The sequence below is a fragment of the Rhea americana genome, unplaced genomic scaffold (genome assembly GCF_003343005.1).
Source record: "Rhea americana isolate MKP2758 unplaced genomic scaffold, rheAme1 scaffold_30, whole genome shotgun sequence".
In the NCBI taxonomy this organism is placed as follows: domain Eukaryota; kingdom Metazoa; phylum Chordata; class Aves; order Rheiformes; family Rheidae; genus Rhea; species Rhea americana.
In genome coordinates this window covers 1592974-1608140 of record NW_028186424.1, presented here as the reverse complement: position 1 = coordinate 1608140, position 15167 = coordinate 1592974, and the positions used below count along the sequence as shown (strand labels likewise).

At 37.4% G+C, this 15167-nt stretch overlaps 1 protein-coding gene across 1 annotated transcript in view; it reads right to left on the bottom strand.

The window, feature by feature from the left end:
- Positions 1 to 288: 288 nt before the first annotated feature.
- STK32B (serine/threonine kinase 32B) overlaps positions 289 to 15167 on the bottom strand; it is a 134442-nt gene continuing 119563 nt past the window's right edge. Inside the window, exons 11-12 of the mRNA XM_085309684.1 lie at positions 14426 to 14490; positions 289 to 1455 (exon numbers count right to left, since the gene is read on the bottom strand). Coding sequence (XP_085165810.1) covers positions 1317 to 1455; positions 14426 to 14490 — 204 coding nt within the window. The 3' untranslated portion in view covers positions 289 to 1316. The remainder of the gene's footprint in view (positions 1456 to 14425; positions 14491 to 15167) is intronic.

Sequence of the window (15167 nt, the reverse complement as noted above, 5' to 3'; positions counted from 1 at the left end):
TTTGTTGTTGATAGGAACACCATATCATTTCATGGAACTGTAAAAAGTTGTATTTTATGAAAATTTTGTGACAAAAATTACACATAATGTGAACCCAAATTTCAAAATAGATTCAATTACAAAGAACTTTGTTTTGTAAAAGATAAAACAGAAACAATACAGTAAAAATAGAGTATTATAAATAAAATGCTTATCACTTCCAAAAGCCTAATTTATTTGTTTTAAAAAGTTGAAAAAGAAATTTGCTTACGGATGATAATCTTTAAAAAATAAAAGCACAATAGGACAGAACAAGCATGCATTTATTATCAAAATGTGGATATACAAGCTGTAAAATACCACAAATGTATGGAACTGTGGATGCTACAAAACAAACAAAAAAGGCTTTCATGTTAGTAATGCTTTGGATAAAGTGTGTTGCTTTCTATTCRAGACAGTTCTTATCTAGAATAGATACATGAAAACAGAGACACATGTAAATTCTTCACATTTTTTAACATCTAACTATGAATCAGAGCAAATTCCTAATATTTTTAGCTCCCCTTACTAAGGTACTTTTCAACTCTGGTTTGGTCAGCCTATYGTTACTAATAAAAAGATCTTTCTTTGTCATGGTTATAATACACTACTACAGAATCTGGTCCTGCATCCACTAAAATCATTAGCAAAACTTTGACTTGGCCAGAGTCAYATCTTTTACTACTAAGCAGAATGCATAAAGAACAATGTGAATACAGTCACGCTGCAAATTCTTCAATGGGCTTCAGGTGGTTAAATGAAATTATTCAGTGTTTGGTCTATTTGACACTACATTCATGTATTTACATCATATACATCCATTATAAACTCAACAACWGATGCTCAGAAACTGCTGTCTTTAGCAGTTTCACAAAAATTCCAGAYTGGATCATTTTAGTTAACAGAGACAGAGAGGATAACGCAAAGCCTTCAGAATAAAGCTGGCCTCAATATAAYTTTGTCTCTTTCAAGCAGTCAGAATCTTGGCAATCTTTGAGAGGCTGCCTAATGAATTGTTTCAAGTTTTGTTCCAGGATTTTGAAGAGGAAAGTCAAAATTACATATAAAATTGTACTTTGTTGCTGATGATCATGTTTCCAGTGGCCCAGTCAAAAGAAGAGCAGGGTTGTATGTGGAAATGCTCAACTGGTGTAATCTGTGGGTTTGCAGTTGGCTAGGGATCCTGCTTTTTGAAGGAGTTAGACTTCCTGTGTCCGAGGGGACGARGATCAAAGCATGCATGGAGAGGAACTTTCCTTGCCCTCCCGGGCGAGCATGTGTGATGGAGCCGTATCTCACTAGCTGCTGCAGCCTCTTGTGCAGCCGTGTCCCAGTAAATTGTTGTTACGTCCATCTTGAAGTTTTCCGTGGCTCTGAAGGGATGCTCTACTGTCCATGCTAGAAGTTTGTCCGCTTTGATTCTGCTGTCTTCTTAATCTACCGAAGGTTMATAACATTGATAGAGTTATCATGAGCAGATGACTAAGAATAATAGCTGCTGCCATTGCCTTATGGATAGCCACATGCACCTGTGTACAAAGTAGACCCCTGCACTATTTGATGCTATTCACTTCTCTAGCTTTAAAGTTGTCCTTTATTTCTCTTTCTAAATAYGGATGATTTCCTCCTCCTAAATATGTGCAGTTGGGTTTTGGTTAAATCCTGCTGCCACTAAAGCTTATCATAAACAGCCAGCAGAGTGGAGTGKTTTTTTGAGCTCTTACACCTCTGTTCAGACTGCAGCTCAACAAAATTTCTTGCTCCAGCTTGATCAGGCACACAACAGGAGATAAGCAGCTGTTTCTCTCTGCTATTGTACAAAAGTATTATTAACTACCAACAGTATGAGAAAAAAAAGGAAGTAAAAGAGTGAGTAGAATATTCCTCTTGTTATTGCTTTTAGATGTTGCCAAAGACTCCTAAGTAGTTTCAGGTAAGTAAAAAAAAATCCTACACTGTTTAGGGACTTTGCAAAGCAATCTTTTCTAAAAAGTAACAAGAACCATAGCAGCGAGTGCAATACCCATCAATCATTTTTATCATCAAAATTGTCAGCATTTCTGTTCAACCCTAGTATCAACTTTGATGATATTATTATGTGTGTTATGATTCTTGTTCTTTTCCTTCAAACACAAAGACATAGCGTAAGTATTCTCATGCAGAGTGAGTAGGTTCATGTGAAAGTTACAAGGTAGAGACCAAATTTTTAGAAAACATTAACAGCTGTTTTTTTGGAGCAATTTTTTTCTGACTAGCTGCTTTTACAAAATGAGAAGCAGCTGTTGATGTATTCCCCAAAAAGGGCACCAAGGAGTTGATTTGAGATGTATCTATAGAAGAAGCACTTTGTAACAGTGATTATAACTGGTATATATGATATAGTCCAGAAAATCTTCTCGAGTAACCTTTGATACATATAAACGACTTAATAATGAAAAAGCACGCAAAAAGGAAATTTAAAGGATCAGCTGAACAGGTAAAATACTTGCAGGTGGCATAAAGACTATGAAGATGCCGTGCTAAAAACTCAGAAGAAAATTTGAAAGGACATGAAAATTCCATCAGAGTTGAATGCAGGAATAAAGGAAACTATTTAAGGTAAAAACAGTGAAAACCCTGTCCAAAGAGGTTATGTTTAAAAGATCACAAACACTGGTAAGTTAAGACCAAAAGAAAAAAAAAAACAAGAAAGATTTTAGGGGAACAAATTGCTAAAGGTATTAAGCCTAGTAGTATTAATTTTTTTCAGGTGCATCAGAAATGGGAAGCCTACTGATGAGCCTTCAGGCCGATGGATGACTGAGACGTTCGAGGAGAGCACAAGAAATATGAGTCCCTAGCTGGGAAGTCAATGAATTTTCTACATCAATGTTCTTGACAGAGGAGCTTAGGGACATTCTTTCCTTTATGAGAAATTTGTCCATCATCTCAAGTCAAACTGTCAGTAGAACAGCTTTAGAACAAATCTTTCAAATGAATGTTAACAAATCACCAGGACAGAGAATTTTCACCCAAGAACTCTAAGAAAATTGAAGTATGAGTTTCTGGACAACTGAACAGAGTATGTAACTTCTTGTTGAAACTCTCTTGGTACCAAGCAAAGGAGAGCAGCAAATGTGATGGCTTATTATTATTATTATTACTATTACTATTGGTAAGGATTTCAAGGGAGATCCAGGAAACTATGAGAGGAATGTTTGAACCAGATAAAGTCTAGAACAACATTAGGTTCTGAGCTACTGGCCCCTTAGAGATAATTTGTAGACATCAAGAGAAAAGGCTGCAGTTCTTGGAAGCCAATATGCTCTTACATGCTAAAGAGTGAGGTGAGATGAACTTTGGCTGTGTGGAGATCTGAGGAGTCATTGCATTGATCTAAGACTCTCAAGTATTTTTTTTCCTGAATTTGTTTAATATTTGTTTGTTCCATCAAACGCTGAAACAGAAAGCACCTATTGTACTTCCAATGTTAATGAGGAAATAAGAAGTCTCTCAATAACACCACAAAGCAGAAATAATGATTTTTTTTTTAAGACCATCTCAACTCTTCCAAGCTCATTCAAACTGGCACAAAGGCAGAATGTCAGGAGCACTGAGAAAAGGAGAGAGCGAAGCCCATGCTGAGTTCAAAAAGCACCACAGACTAGTCTTGAATTTCTCATTCTCTACAGAGATGATTTCTATGGTTCATTTATTTCCAGAGAGGAAATAACCTTTGGCCCTTTCATTCAGTGCTGAAACAACACCCCAATCTGGAACACATTATCCTTGGTGGATCAAGCAGTGTAAATGTAAGAGCCATTGTACCCATGGTACACCTGAGTATTTAACTGTATTATACTAACGGGCTCTCATCTGATCATTTTGTTTAATTTCAATAAATGACTTCTACTTTTTTGTCTGAAGGCAACACTCTTCCAAATTTCTGCAGTGCTGCCGATTAAAATTAAGCAGCTGAAAGATTGTAATCTGGTAAAGGATTCAGCGTTAAACCTGTATCCTTTCCTTACCGGCCAGGGCTGTTATTGAAACATAATTATGGAGGTTTGGAAATGCCAGAGAAATACATTGCTTTAGTAGTGCTTCACTGTATTCCATTCTTACACGTTTTCTATTTCTGTATCTGAATTCATTAGCTATAATTTACAAACTGTCAAAGTGARCTATGGGTTATTAACCTGATGGTTTAATCAAAATTTAACTGTTATTCCAAATTTAACTATTGTTTAACTATACAATAATTTATTAATCACTTTTTTTCTGTATTTGAAATTATATTAAAGACTTTACTGTTCTTCTATTTTTTTTATTACAGGGCATACTAACACCTACTTGCCAGTGTGTCCTAGAGGCTAGAGAATTGGACTAAGAAGAGGTACCGATTCTCTTTCCACTTCTGCCACTCAAGGGAAAATTACAGCCCTTTTGTGTGCATTAGCTTCCCCAGTTGCAAAGTGGAAACAGAGTAAGGGGTTGGATGTGATAGGGATAATATTTATCCAGAAATCTCACATTTGGGGCTAGTCTTAAATCTGAGTTGCAAAAGCTATCAGAATTAGAACTAAAAAGAAAATTGAAATCATGTCTGGATTGATGAAATTTTGTGTTCCTGTCAAATCCATACCCACAGGCAATTTTTAGATTAAACTGGTTAAAGAGCATGTTGCAGACTTGGACTTGCAGCTCTGGATTAGGAAAAGGAGGAAAAGGAGTGAGCTGTCCAAGGAGTGAGGAACTTGCCAGGGAATGTGAGTCATTCCTTGCAGCTGCCCATCATATGATGAAGCAGCTGCCCGGAGAGGGATGGAAGTTGATTGCTTTGTTTCTGTAAGTACTGATCTGTGCCCCATATGCCTGAATGACATGGAGAATTAGCATTTGTTTCCTGCAATGGTTAAAAAAGAAGGTGACATATATAATCATGAAAAAATGTAATTATACCATATATGTAATTATACATATGTGCACTACTGCATATATAAAAAGACTGAAAAAAAGAGAGCAGATTGGCTAAATACTAGCACAGAAAACATGATGCTGAAGAAAAAGGCTGTTACATGCCAGGCCAGAGTGCAAATCATAAACGTCTAAGGAAGCCCACTGCCAAACTTGGGAACCACCAGGGAAGAGCTTGAAGCTACAGGATTCACTTGCTCAGTTTTGATGACCAGGCGAAAAAAAGTATTGGCAATTTGTCTTTAGTCTGTTGTCTGGTAGGATACAGCCAATGGAAAAGGAAGAGAAGCTGTAAGTTCAACAGGACAGTCATGATTTGAGGTATGCTAAAAGCCTAAAGCACAGAAATCCCGCCAATCATAACCATTTATCTCAGAAATATTTGGGGGGAGGGGAATGCACGGCCACCAAAACCACTTCAGTTTGAGCTAGAAATGAAGAAAAAGATAATTAGTCTGTATTTCAATCAAGTTTGGAACTGCAGGAAGACTTGGGTCAAGACCTAAGCAAATTTTGTTACATCAACTGTGTGTGAACAAGCAGTCTGTTTAGTCAGAAGTTTGGACAGCTACAAACACGATATTTAGCCTTTGTTCATCCATTCTTGGGTACTTTGGAGCAGATTTCCATCAGATGTTCTCAGCTTTTTAAAAACGTGGGTAGCTCAACACAGTTGCTGTGTTTGTGGCAAACACAAATGTAATGTGGGCCATTCTGCTTTGAAGTTGGCACTAGTCCAACGAATCCTTTATAAGAAATTGCTTTGCAGTGGATGACCTATCTTGCCTTTAAGCTGATGCAGCTGSAGGCTTTGATGGCTTTCTAGATAAAGGTCTAGAGAGAACAAAGGCTGAAGAATGGCTCCACGGTGACCTCGCTATTGTGGATCCAAAACAGGTTGCTGTTCCTTTGCTGAATGTTATAACAAAGGGTAAACAGGAAAAAAAAAAAAGAAAGAAAAAAAAGAGCAAATGGCTCTAGTGGACACCCATATGGAAGAAAACTTGCAGGGAAAAGAAGTTGAAAATGAGTTTGTACAATTCTATTGCATTTACGCCTGGACAATTCTGTATAAATAGAAGAGATACGTAGTCTCAGGGACAGTTATACTAAGAATTAAGAGTGGTTCTGCTGACCTGACAAAGAGATAAGCAGAGTTATCCTTTCTTTACCACTGATCTGTGGTTAAAAAAAAAAAAATGTTGGTAAAAGGTGGGTATAAGTCAAGTTATTAATACTGTTGTTATACCGCAGGAACAAAAGTTCTAGTAAGGGAAATTTTTACATCCCTTGAAAGGAGCCCTTAGGAGTAACTAAATCTAAGGAACATTTATCCCTGTTATCCTCCAGAGGGGAGAAAGTCTGAGGTCAGAACAGACCAGGCATATCTATAGTAATTTTTAAATTCATGAATCTTGGGGGATAGCTTGCTAAATAGCTAGAGAAAAAAACCTCAGTTGTATGATTTAGTAGTTACATGCAAGTGATGCTGATAACTTGTCCAGATGGCCTTGTTGGAAGGTTAATTACAAACATGTCTGAAACAGAAGAAAAAACCCATGATCTAACAAGGAAATGACTGTGCTGAGAAAGTGAAGGCTCCATTTTCTAGGCCAGCCCACTCAGCAGTTCCCAAAAGACTCTTCCCTTGGCTAGACACTAGGTAGAGACAATGTTCAAAGCACCCACAATCTCTCACTCTTCAGAGAAAAGAACAAATTAACTTCCCCAGGCTCGTGCAAAGATTTATCTTTCATAAAATCCCTCATTTGTTCTTTATAGGAATTCACACACTTCAGCAAAAGTGCACATCCTACAAAACCAGGACAACTTCTACGCAGAAATATGTAGGCCCTGCAGTGTTCACACATCTTTTCAAAAATAATGGCTGATATGCATGTGCATCTTATGCCTCACTTTGAAAACCTCCCCCATTATTTTTGTGCCATCATTTCAACATCAATTGCAGGCAATGATCATAGAAATATTGACAACTGAGCATCATTTCTGGGACAATAAGCAGCTTGGCTTGTCATCAGGCTGCCACTGTGGGAAACAAGAATTGAGTTTGATACATGGACATTTGATAATTTTCTGCCTGAATTTTTGAAGGGTTTTCTTATAAATTGGCTCTTGCTGTTTTCTATTTTTGTAAAATTGAAGAAGCTGGCAGTATTTTGCAGTTGTAAGTGAGCATTACTCTTTCTCCTCTACCTCTGTTGTTCTACTTACTAGTTTTCATCTGCAATTTTTTGTTTAACTATATTTTTAGTAAAAGAAAAATAAAATGAAGAAGAGAAAAGTAAGAAAAGCATCCCAGGGAAGTTATTTTTCACTGAATAAGTATATCTGGGGAGAGTATTTTTACTCTACAAAACATAATAGCCACAAAATATATTAGTAAGCAATGGAAATTCTTGTACCTGCTTTCTTAAAAAAAAAAAAAATGTGAGCCCATGAGTAGATCAGCTGGTTCAGCAGATTTGCTTATTTTGGCATAAAGAGGAAAACACCAACTTCTGCCCCATATAAATCTTAAGGAAATATGCTAACAAAAAAGAGCAAAAATATCATATCCCTGAAAGCATCATGCTATGCTTCTGTAACACATGCCTCTTCTGGAGTGTCCATGTAGGAGATCCTGTTGGGGCAAACGGCAGATCCCATCCTGCCCTTAAGCTCAAGTTTGCTTCCCATGGAAACCAGAGTGCAGGGTGTGAAAATGGCATAGGATTAGGATACATGAACAGACACAGGGCCTGGTCTCCAGTCTCTGGCCAAATTCATAGAAATCCATGAGCTAAAAGAAAGCTGTTCTGATTTCATAGCAGTATATGTCAAACATTAATACAGTGACTCTGCATAATATTAAATTATCTGGGGTAATCTGTACCTCTGTCAAACCACTCCTCTGCTTCCTATTCTCCAGCAGCACCCAGGAAGTTTCTCGTGCCAGGTGGCAAATAGAAGTCTGCATAAGAAAGTCATTTCTGCTTTTTAGCATTGATTACATTTATATCAGAAGTAAAATGGTGCAAGAATTGTTTCCTGGAAGCTAAGTGGCACAGGTTGGTTGGCATCCACACAGCTAAACCCTGATCTCCAAAACAGTGCTGTTGCATTCCAGCTGCCTGCTAGGAATAGCCGTTGGTCTGTGCTAAACAGACCGTTGTGCTGAAGRGAATTGCTTTAGAGAACGGTTTTTTTCCCCAGGCCAAAAATATGCCAGGGACCACGCTAACAACTGAGCACTACTGCAAATTGCCTATACTCTGCCTTTTTAATATTTAATCGTGCCAACTTAGTCATTAAGCTGCCCTTTATCCATTTGGAGTAGATGTAGGTAGGCATGAAAAACACAGGGAAAGGAAAAAAGAAATACAGAAGATGTAAAAATAGACGTAAAACAACGATGAAGGTGGGAAATGCAGAATGAGAAAAGAAAAGGAAGAAAAAAAGGAAGTGTAAATGGAAGAAGGAAAACTAGACATTTAAAAAATGAGAAAGAGTCCAGAAGAATGCCAATTGTGGAAATCTAATTAATTAATCTTAAGAGACAGTTGGGTGTAGCTAATGTGCTTTTTTGTTAAAAAGATAAAAACACTTTACACCTAACTGAGGAGCAGTAACCAAGGCAGTTACTAGTGGGCTATTCTTTTCTCTACCTTGTGTACAGAGTTCTCTAACTAGGGTTTTCATGAAAACAAAAATTTCTAAAAAGTGCTAGAATTTTCCAAGAGTGTTCAAGTACATGGAGATGGCACAATCTTCTTCTGAGCCAGAGGCACCTTGGGGCAGACTGGGGCAGACTTTAGGACAGCCAGGAATGGACTCAACACTGATCACTGTGTGATGTTAGTGTCGAGCCAGGCAACTACAGTTTGAAAAAAGGAGAGTCTATAGCATTAGAGGCCTTCAGTAATCTCCCCTTCCTTCCACCCTAGGTTTTTGTAGAGGATCAACATGTATGGAGCAACTTTGAAGGAAGCATAATGGGACTGTGTGTGTGTGTAATCACAGGTATGTATTTTGGGGAACCTGTATCCAAAAAACACATCAAATCACTAACAAGAGCAGACAGACTTCATGAGTCTAGCTCTTCCTTATGTTCACCCTTATAACTTGTTCTTGGCAACCTGTCCTGGTGGCTAGATATGTATGGTTCAAATGCAATTGCCCCAAAATACACGCTCAGTGCCATGTGAGATACTCTAGGCAATCTGAAATCCACAGAGAGCAGCAGACCACACTGGACCAGAGCACTGGACCACAGAAGATCTGTGCCTTTTTGAACTGGCAGGTAGGTATTTATTATGAGGCATACAAACTGAGACCACAAAGTTGAGAAGGATTTTATGCCACATAACTGCAAACAACTAAAAGATCTACAGGCAGGATAGAGGTACACACAGAATTAGTCCCAGCCTAAGTTGTGTGTGTCACAGACCAACTTTGAGACCAGTCTCTCCCCACTACTAAAGGAGTTTAGAATAAATAAATGATTTTTAAATTAAGCTAAATGAATCCTAACCTTGTTGCATCTCTAGAAGAAAAGGCAGATACTTATCCTCTCTGAATCACAGAGTCAAGTCCCTTCCTCTCTAGAAGCTGTACAAACTCATCACGCACTGCTTAGCAGAGCCAGTTTGCTTCTGGATTAGAGCKGATTCACACCTTCGCTACTCAGGCATGCAGAAGGTAAATAGTCTCATCAGCCTGGTACGGAGCACAAGCTAGTAAACTCTGCCAAGAGCTGTGTAATGAAGTTACATAGGAGCACAGGGACATGGGCAAGCACTTGTCAGTACTCGTCCATGAGAGGTGCCTGTAGCATACAGTCTGGCTCAGGGTCTGCCAGCAAAAGCTGGGGTCATAGATGCTTATATCCTGTTAGATGCCTTTGGCATCTAACTGCCATTTATTTCAGGTACCTTTGAAATCTTACCTAAGCCCTTCGGAGTAGGAGTCATTCTGTGACCAGAACTCTGTGTGTCTTTGATCCCGAATATCTCCTCTTGACACTGCTTCGGTGTAAACATCCATAACCTTCATTCTGTTTTCCTAACATACTGTGACATATGTGTTCTGATAGCTCAGTAGATTACCATGTAATCATTCGAATAACTCTGTTTAATTCAATTTAAAATTAAATGACTGAGGCATGAGTTATGCTTTATTATAGCTGAATGTGAAAAGTAAAATTCTAGAGGAAGTAGCCTGATATAGTACAGATGTCTTCTTGTACCACTGACACTCCTGACATTTACTCCCACCTTTTCCAAAAATCCGTGGGGAAATATACTTACACCATGGGTAATTGATTCAGGTTGATGGTTCCCGTTGAGCAATTATGCTCAGTAAATGGCTGTGAATATAATTTTCTATCAACTAGCAATTTATAATCAAGCATAATGGGTTCAGGTGCACATAAGGAGTGACTGACATGTGAAATACCAGTGTGTGGAACTCAAGTGACAAATTATACTGGATGCCGTAACATGTTGGCCTGTAATGTCTTGAGAGCTCAGGTTTACTCTGGGAATTGATAAAGCAATATAAGAGTCAAGAGATGAAGTAAATAAATGAAAACAGTAAATGATGAGCAACCATTTAAGAAACTGAAACTAAAACAACTGATTAACACTAACATTCAAGCCATACTCAGATTAGAAAAGTAAGTGTCTCTTAGAAATGTGTTAGTGGCTGTCCAAGACCAGGTGCATCTTAAACAGTATCTGTCTTGTTCAGTTACATTTTTAGATATGAACTACTTTTCTAGTTTAAATATATCCTTTGATCCACATGCACAAGCAACAGGAAGGCAGCTATGAAATTAATGTATTGGTTACTAGACTTTGTGGGACCACAAGGAGAAAATGTTTGATCCAGTTTGTCAGAATCTAGTTCATAAGATGCAGGCACCTGCCCATGAATAAGGATAACTCTCTGCAGTATGGTCCCAAGTGCATTCTCAAGGAAGGCACATATTTCCTAGCTTGCCCTGGGTGTAATTCTGAAAGAGACAGATAGTTCCCCTCTTGTAAAACTGTCAGTAGAGAGCAGGCAGCTCACAGTAGTTGCTTTTATATATTCTCTTCCTTTATTTCTCATGCAAAAGTTTCAAGGATGAGTGACCCTTTGGGTAATGTCTAAATGAAAAATAGTGGAGAAGGACAATTCTTCATTGGCACCAAGAGTTACGTCTATTTTACTGGAAACAATCTCAGCCAAAACTATCTCTACCTTGATCAAGTTTGGAGCTCAGCACATGGAAACCTTTATAAAAGAACTGAAGTTTCTCTGAGTTTAAACAAGTTCAAGTCTACCAAATCCTTCAGAGTAAGCCATGTCATACTTCTGATCAATCCTGTTGTTCTTTTTTGTACTTTTCTAATTCCACTATATCTTTTTTGAGATAAGGAAGCAGAACTGTACACAGAATTGAAGATTACAAAAGGAAAAAGAAAGAGATTAGTGAAGAGCCCCACAATCACTTGAAATGCTCAGAAAGAGATGGATTTAAGCTGAACCAAGGTCAGAAAAGTGTCAAGAAAAGAAAAGTTATGCTGTAACTTCATCCAAAAAGTATTCAGACATTATGGGGATTATGATAATAGAAATGTCCCAAGAGACAGTACACTGACATAAAATACATATTTAAAAAAGTTCATTCAATGAGGTATACTGGAAATCATTATGAATATTCAATTCCTATCAAAAGGAAATGAAAGAGAGCACTCGGGGACTCTGGATTTCAATCTGAAAAGACAATTGAAAAAAAAGGAACTACAAAAGAAGAGACAATAAATTTGATCTTATAAAAAATGCAGAGATTATTAAATAAATGTTTGGCCTATAATATGGACAAAAGCATAACCATGATGTTAAATACAATAACACCTGTAAATTATCAACCCTCCTCAACCTCTGCTGTTTATTCTGGGAACAGAAGACTGTCCGTACACCTAGATCTGTTCAGTACCTTTTAAGAAAGGACTAGTTATAGCCAAACATTAGGAATAACAGGAGGAAAAGAGAGGAAAATGTGAAGCAGCCATGCAACTGCCTCAATTTCAGGCTGAATGTTTTAAGTGTGATTGCTTCAAACAAATCTTAAGAGAAATAAGGTTTACTAGAGGTTTAGGAAAGGGGAAGCCTATTGAAATCAGTGGGTAGTAGACAGCTACTGGATGCTGTGTCATACAGCATCATAGCAATACTATTATAGTATATTAATATTAATAAAACAACCTCCAATCCTCAAAATCATTAGTAAATTTGTGACAGTTTATACTACAATTTTTAACAATATGGCAATTTACATGTCACTTCAATCCATTTATTAAACTATCTCTACATAATTCTAACTCATCTGCATGTACATTATATATACGTATTTGAAATATATATTTTATTTGTCAAAATGTAGCATAAAATGTTTTAATTTAACTAGTGGGCTGATAATCTTGATGACAAACCTTTAGAATCATTCAACTGAAACATTACTCTCTCTTAGAAGTAGATACTTCCTGTGTTTTCTCTTCTGTTATTTTCTTATTTCAATCTTAAGGACATCTTTTCAGGCAGCGGAAGAAGCTCAGGAACCATGAAGAGCAAAAAATAGGATTCCACTACAACAAAATATTGCATCTATTTCTTTCCTTTTGGGCTATTTCAGGCTTTGAACATCTGCARATAGATGTAGATGTATGTGGAGATTTGTTTAGTGATAATGTCACTAAGATCGCAGGATAATCTGTGCTCAGGTTTTTAATAAAACTATGAAGAAACAAAATAGGTATCTCCATAATCTTTCTCTCTTTTTCAAAGATATTGAAAACATAGCCTACAGCTTCTAAATAAGACCAACTTTTTGAAAAATTGCTGGCAAGACTTTGGGAATACGCACACAGATATTGCAGCACATTTGAGGAAAAAAATAAAGCCTCTGTCTACAGCAATTGATTTAAGGACAGAAAAGTTCTGTTGGCAAAAAGGGCTAAACACACCCCTGAAATCAAATCATATTCTCCAAGTAAGTATTTAATATCACTCTTAAAGAACAGAAAAAAACATTTTCTCCACCCAATCTGAATTTGGATTGCAGACGACCYTGCTTCCTGTGTTATTTTAGTTTGGATCAGGGCAGTATGTACCCTTGCCTTAGAATTAACGAAAGATAAAATCAGTGTGCAAAGAAGACGTATACCTGTGTCTCAACAGAAGATACTCATGTACCTGAATTTGTAGCTCGCATTCAGTGAAATACTGATGTTAACAAAAGCAAAGCCTTCCATCTGGCTACCTTCTGGCTAGACGAGCACAGCAAACAGAGGCAGCAGCTTGTGCAGAAAGGCTCCCTGAYACCAGAACCAGCTCAGAGAAGTTCACCAAGGTCTCTGAAAATCTACGAGCTGACATGTGCTGGCTTTGCTTGTTTATGGCTCTTACCCTCTGCCAGAGATCGTGCAAAACGGCACTAAGGATCTATCTGACATCGTTTTCCTTGTAAGTCCTTGCTGCAGTTTCAGAGGAACGTGGAGCAGTCAGCAGCGGGGCACGGAGGCRGCCCACAGGTTGTAACAGAGAAGTGGAGTGACCCAGGGCATAACTTCCTTTATGACATGGCCTGAATGATGCAGAGTTGACAACCACTTTCCCAGTTTTAATTACAAAAGAGAGTAATTACTTGCACTGTAAGCTTTAAGRTATAAGGACTCTTAAAATAATTCCTAACATTTCACAAAGTTGTTTTAAAGGCTTGTAGATGTAACAAGAGCRAACAAAGCTACTGAATATACTTGGATGAAGATGTTACGAACTATATCTTTAATACAAATACAAAACTAACAGGTTGATAGTGGCTCAAACACAGTAAAATGCATAAAATCTAGTATATCAGTAGGATGAAAATCTACATTCTAGGGATTCAGACTTGTGCTTCTACTGYTTCTGGCTAATGTTTAGACTATGAAGTACTTCCCTCCTCTCAGATACACTTTCTGCTTAATATTTAGTTCTGTTGAAATAACTGATGTTGAAATAACATGTTTTATGGAGTAAAGTACAGTAGAGTATCTGCCTTAGAACACTGCAGTTCATATCATTAATTTCATGAGTTATCTCTACCTTTGGCTTTGTTCTTTTGAAAAAGCAGCCCCTTGCATTATATTTCTTTTGCTTAATTGTTAACAGTTTCTCTGCAGATTGTKAGTGACATTTACCTATCTATCTAAAATACTTTCACTATAAGCACTTCTGCTTGCTTTCAGAGAGAACTACAATATCAACCCAGCAGAGACTGTAAAAGGAAGAAATCAATGGAAATCCAGCCTTTTAGCTCTTGCTGCTGTGATCGTTAATCACTTTCCTTAAGACTAGAGGAAAAAAAAATCATTCTGAAATTAATTTCAGTAGTGAATGCTAAATAGGCATTAAGGAATGCACTTACTTCTCTCTGTTGAATATGATGAATTCTTTCCTAACAGTTTCCAAGCACTGCTGCAGGTGTACGTTCTTTAAAAAACAGCATGAATAGGTTGATTAAAAATGACAGAAAATCCTAGACAAAATCACAACAACAGAAATGATACTGAACAAAACAACTTATGAATGAATACTATCAAGAGGCATATTGCAGACTCTTCAAAGGTACACACTGATAGCAGAMTCAATCTTCCTTTCTTCCAGGAGATGTTCCCCACAAAGGATCCCTGAGGATTTTTGTCTGACAGCTCTAAGAATGGTTTGCATGAACATTCACAATCATTAGGAGTAGCAACAGAAACTGTAAAGCCTCACTGAAATGAAAATTCAAGTCKGGAAAGTGGTTATTTCTTAATCTTCCTGAAAGTTTAGACTGAATATACAATGTGTCTTTCTATGTGGGACACATTAGTAAAGACTGCGCAAGACAGCTTTAAAACATTTATAAGTAAGGACTTTGTTCACTGCATACCTTTCATTTTCAGTACTAGCAGTGAATAAATACTCCTTATAACTATCTGCCCATGTGTGGGAAGCTTATTTGCCAACTGGCAACAGTTTTTCATACTAAATGAGCATTTGTGAGAATCTTAAAAATGATTATAGCATAAAATACCGTTACTTTTATGACTGAAATAAATGGTTGCTTTTTATCTTGCTTTGGAGATGGTTTATGCAGCTATATATCAAATGACACACATGGAGAC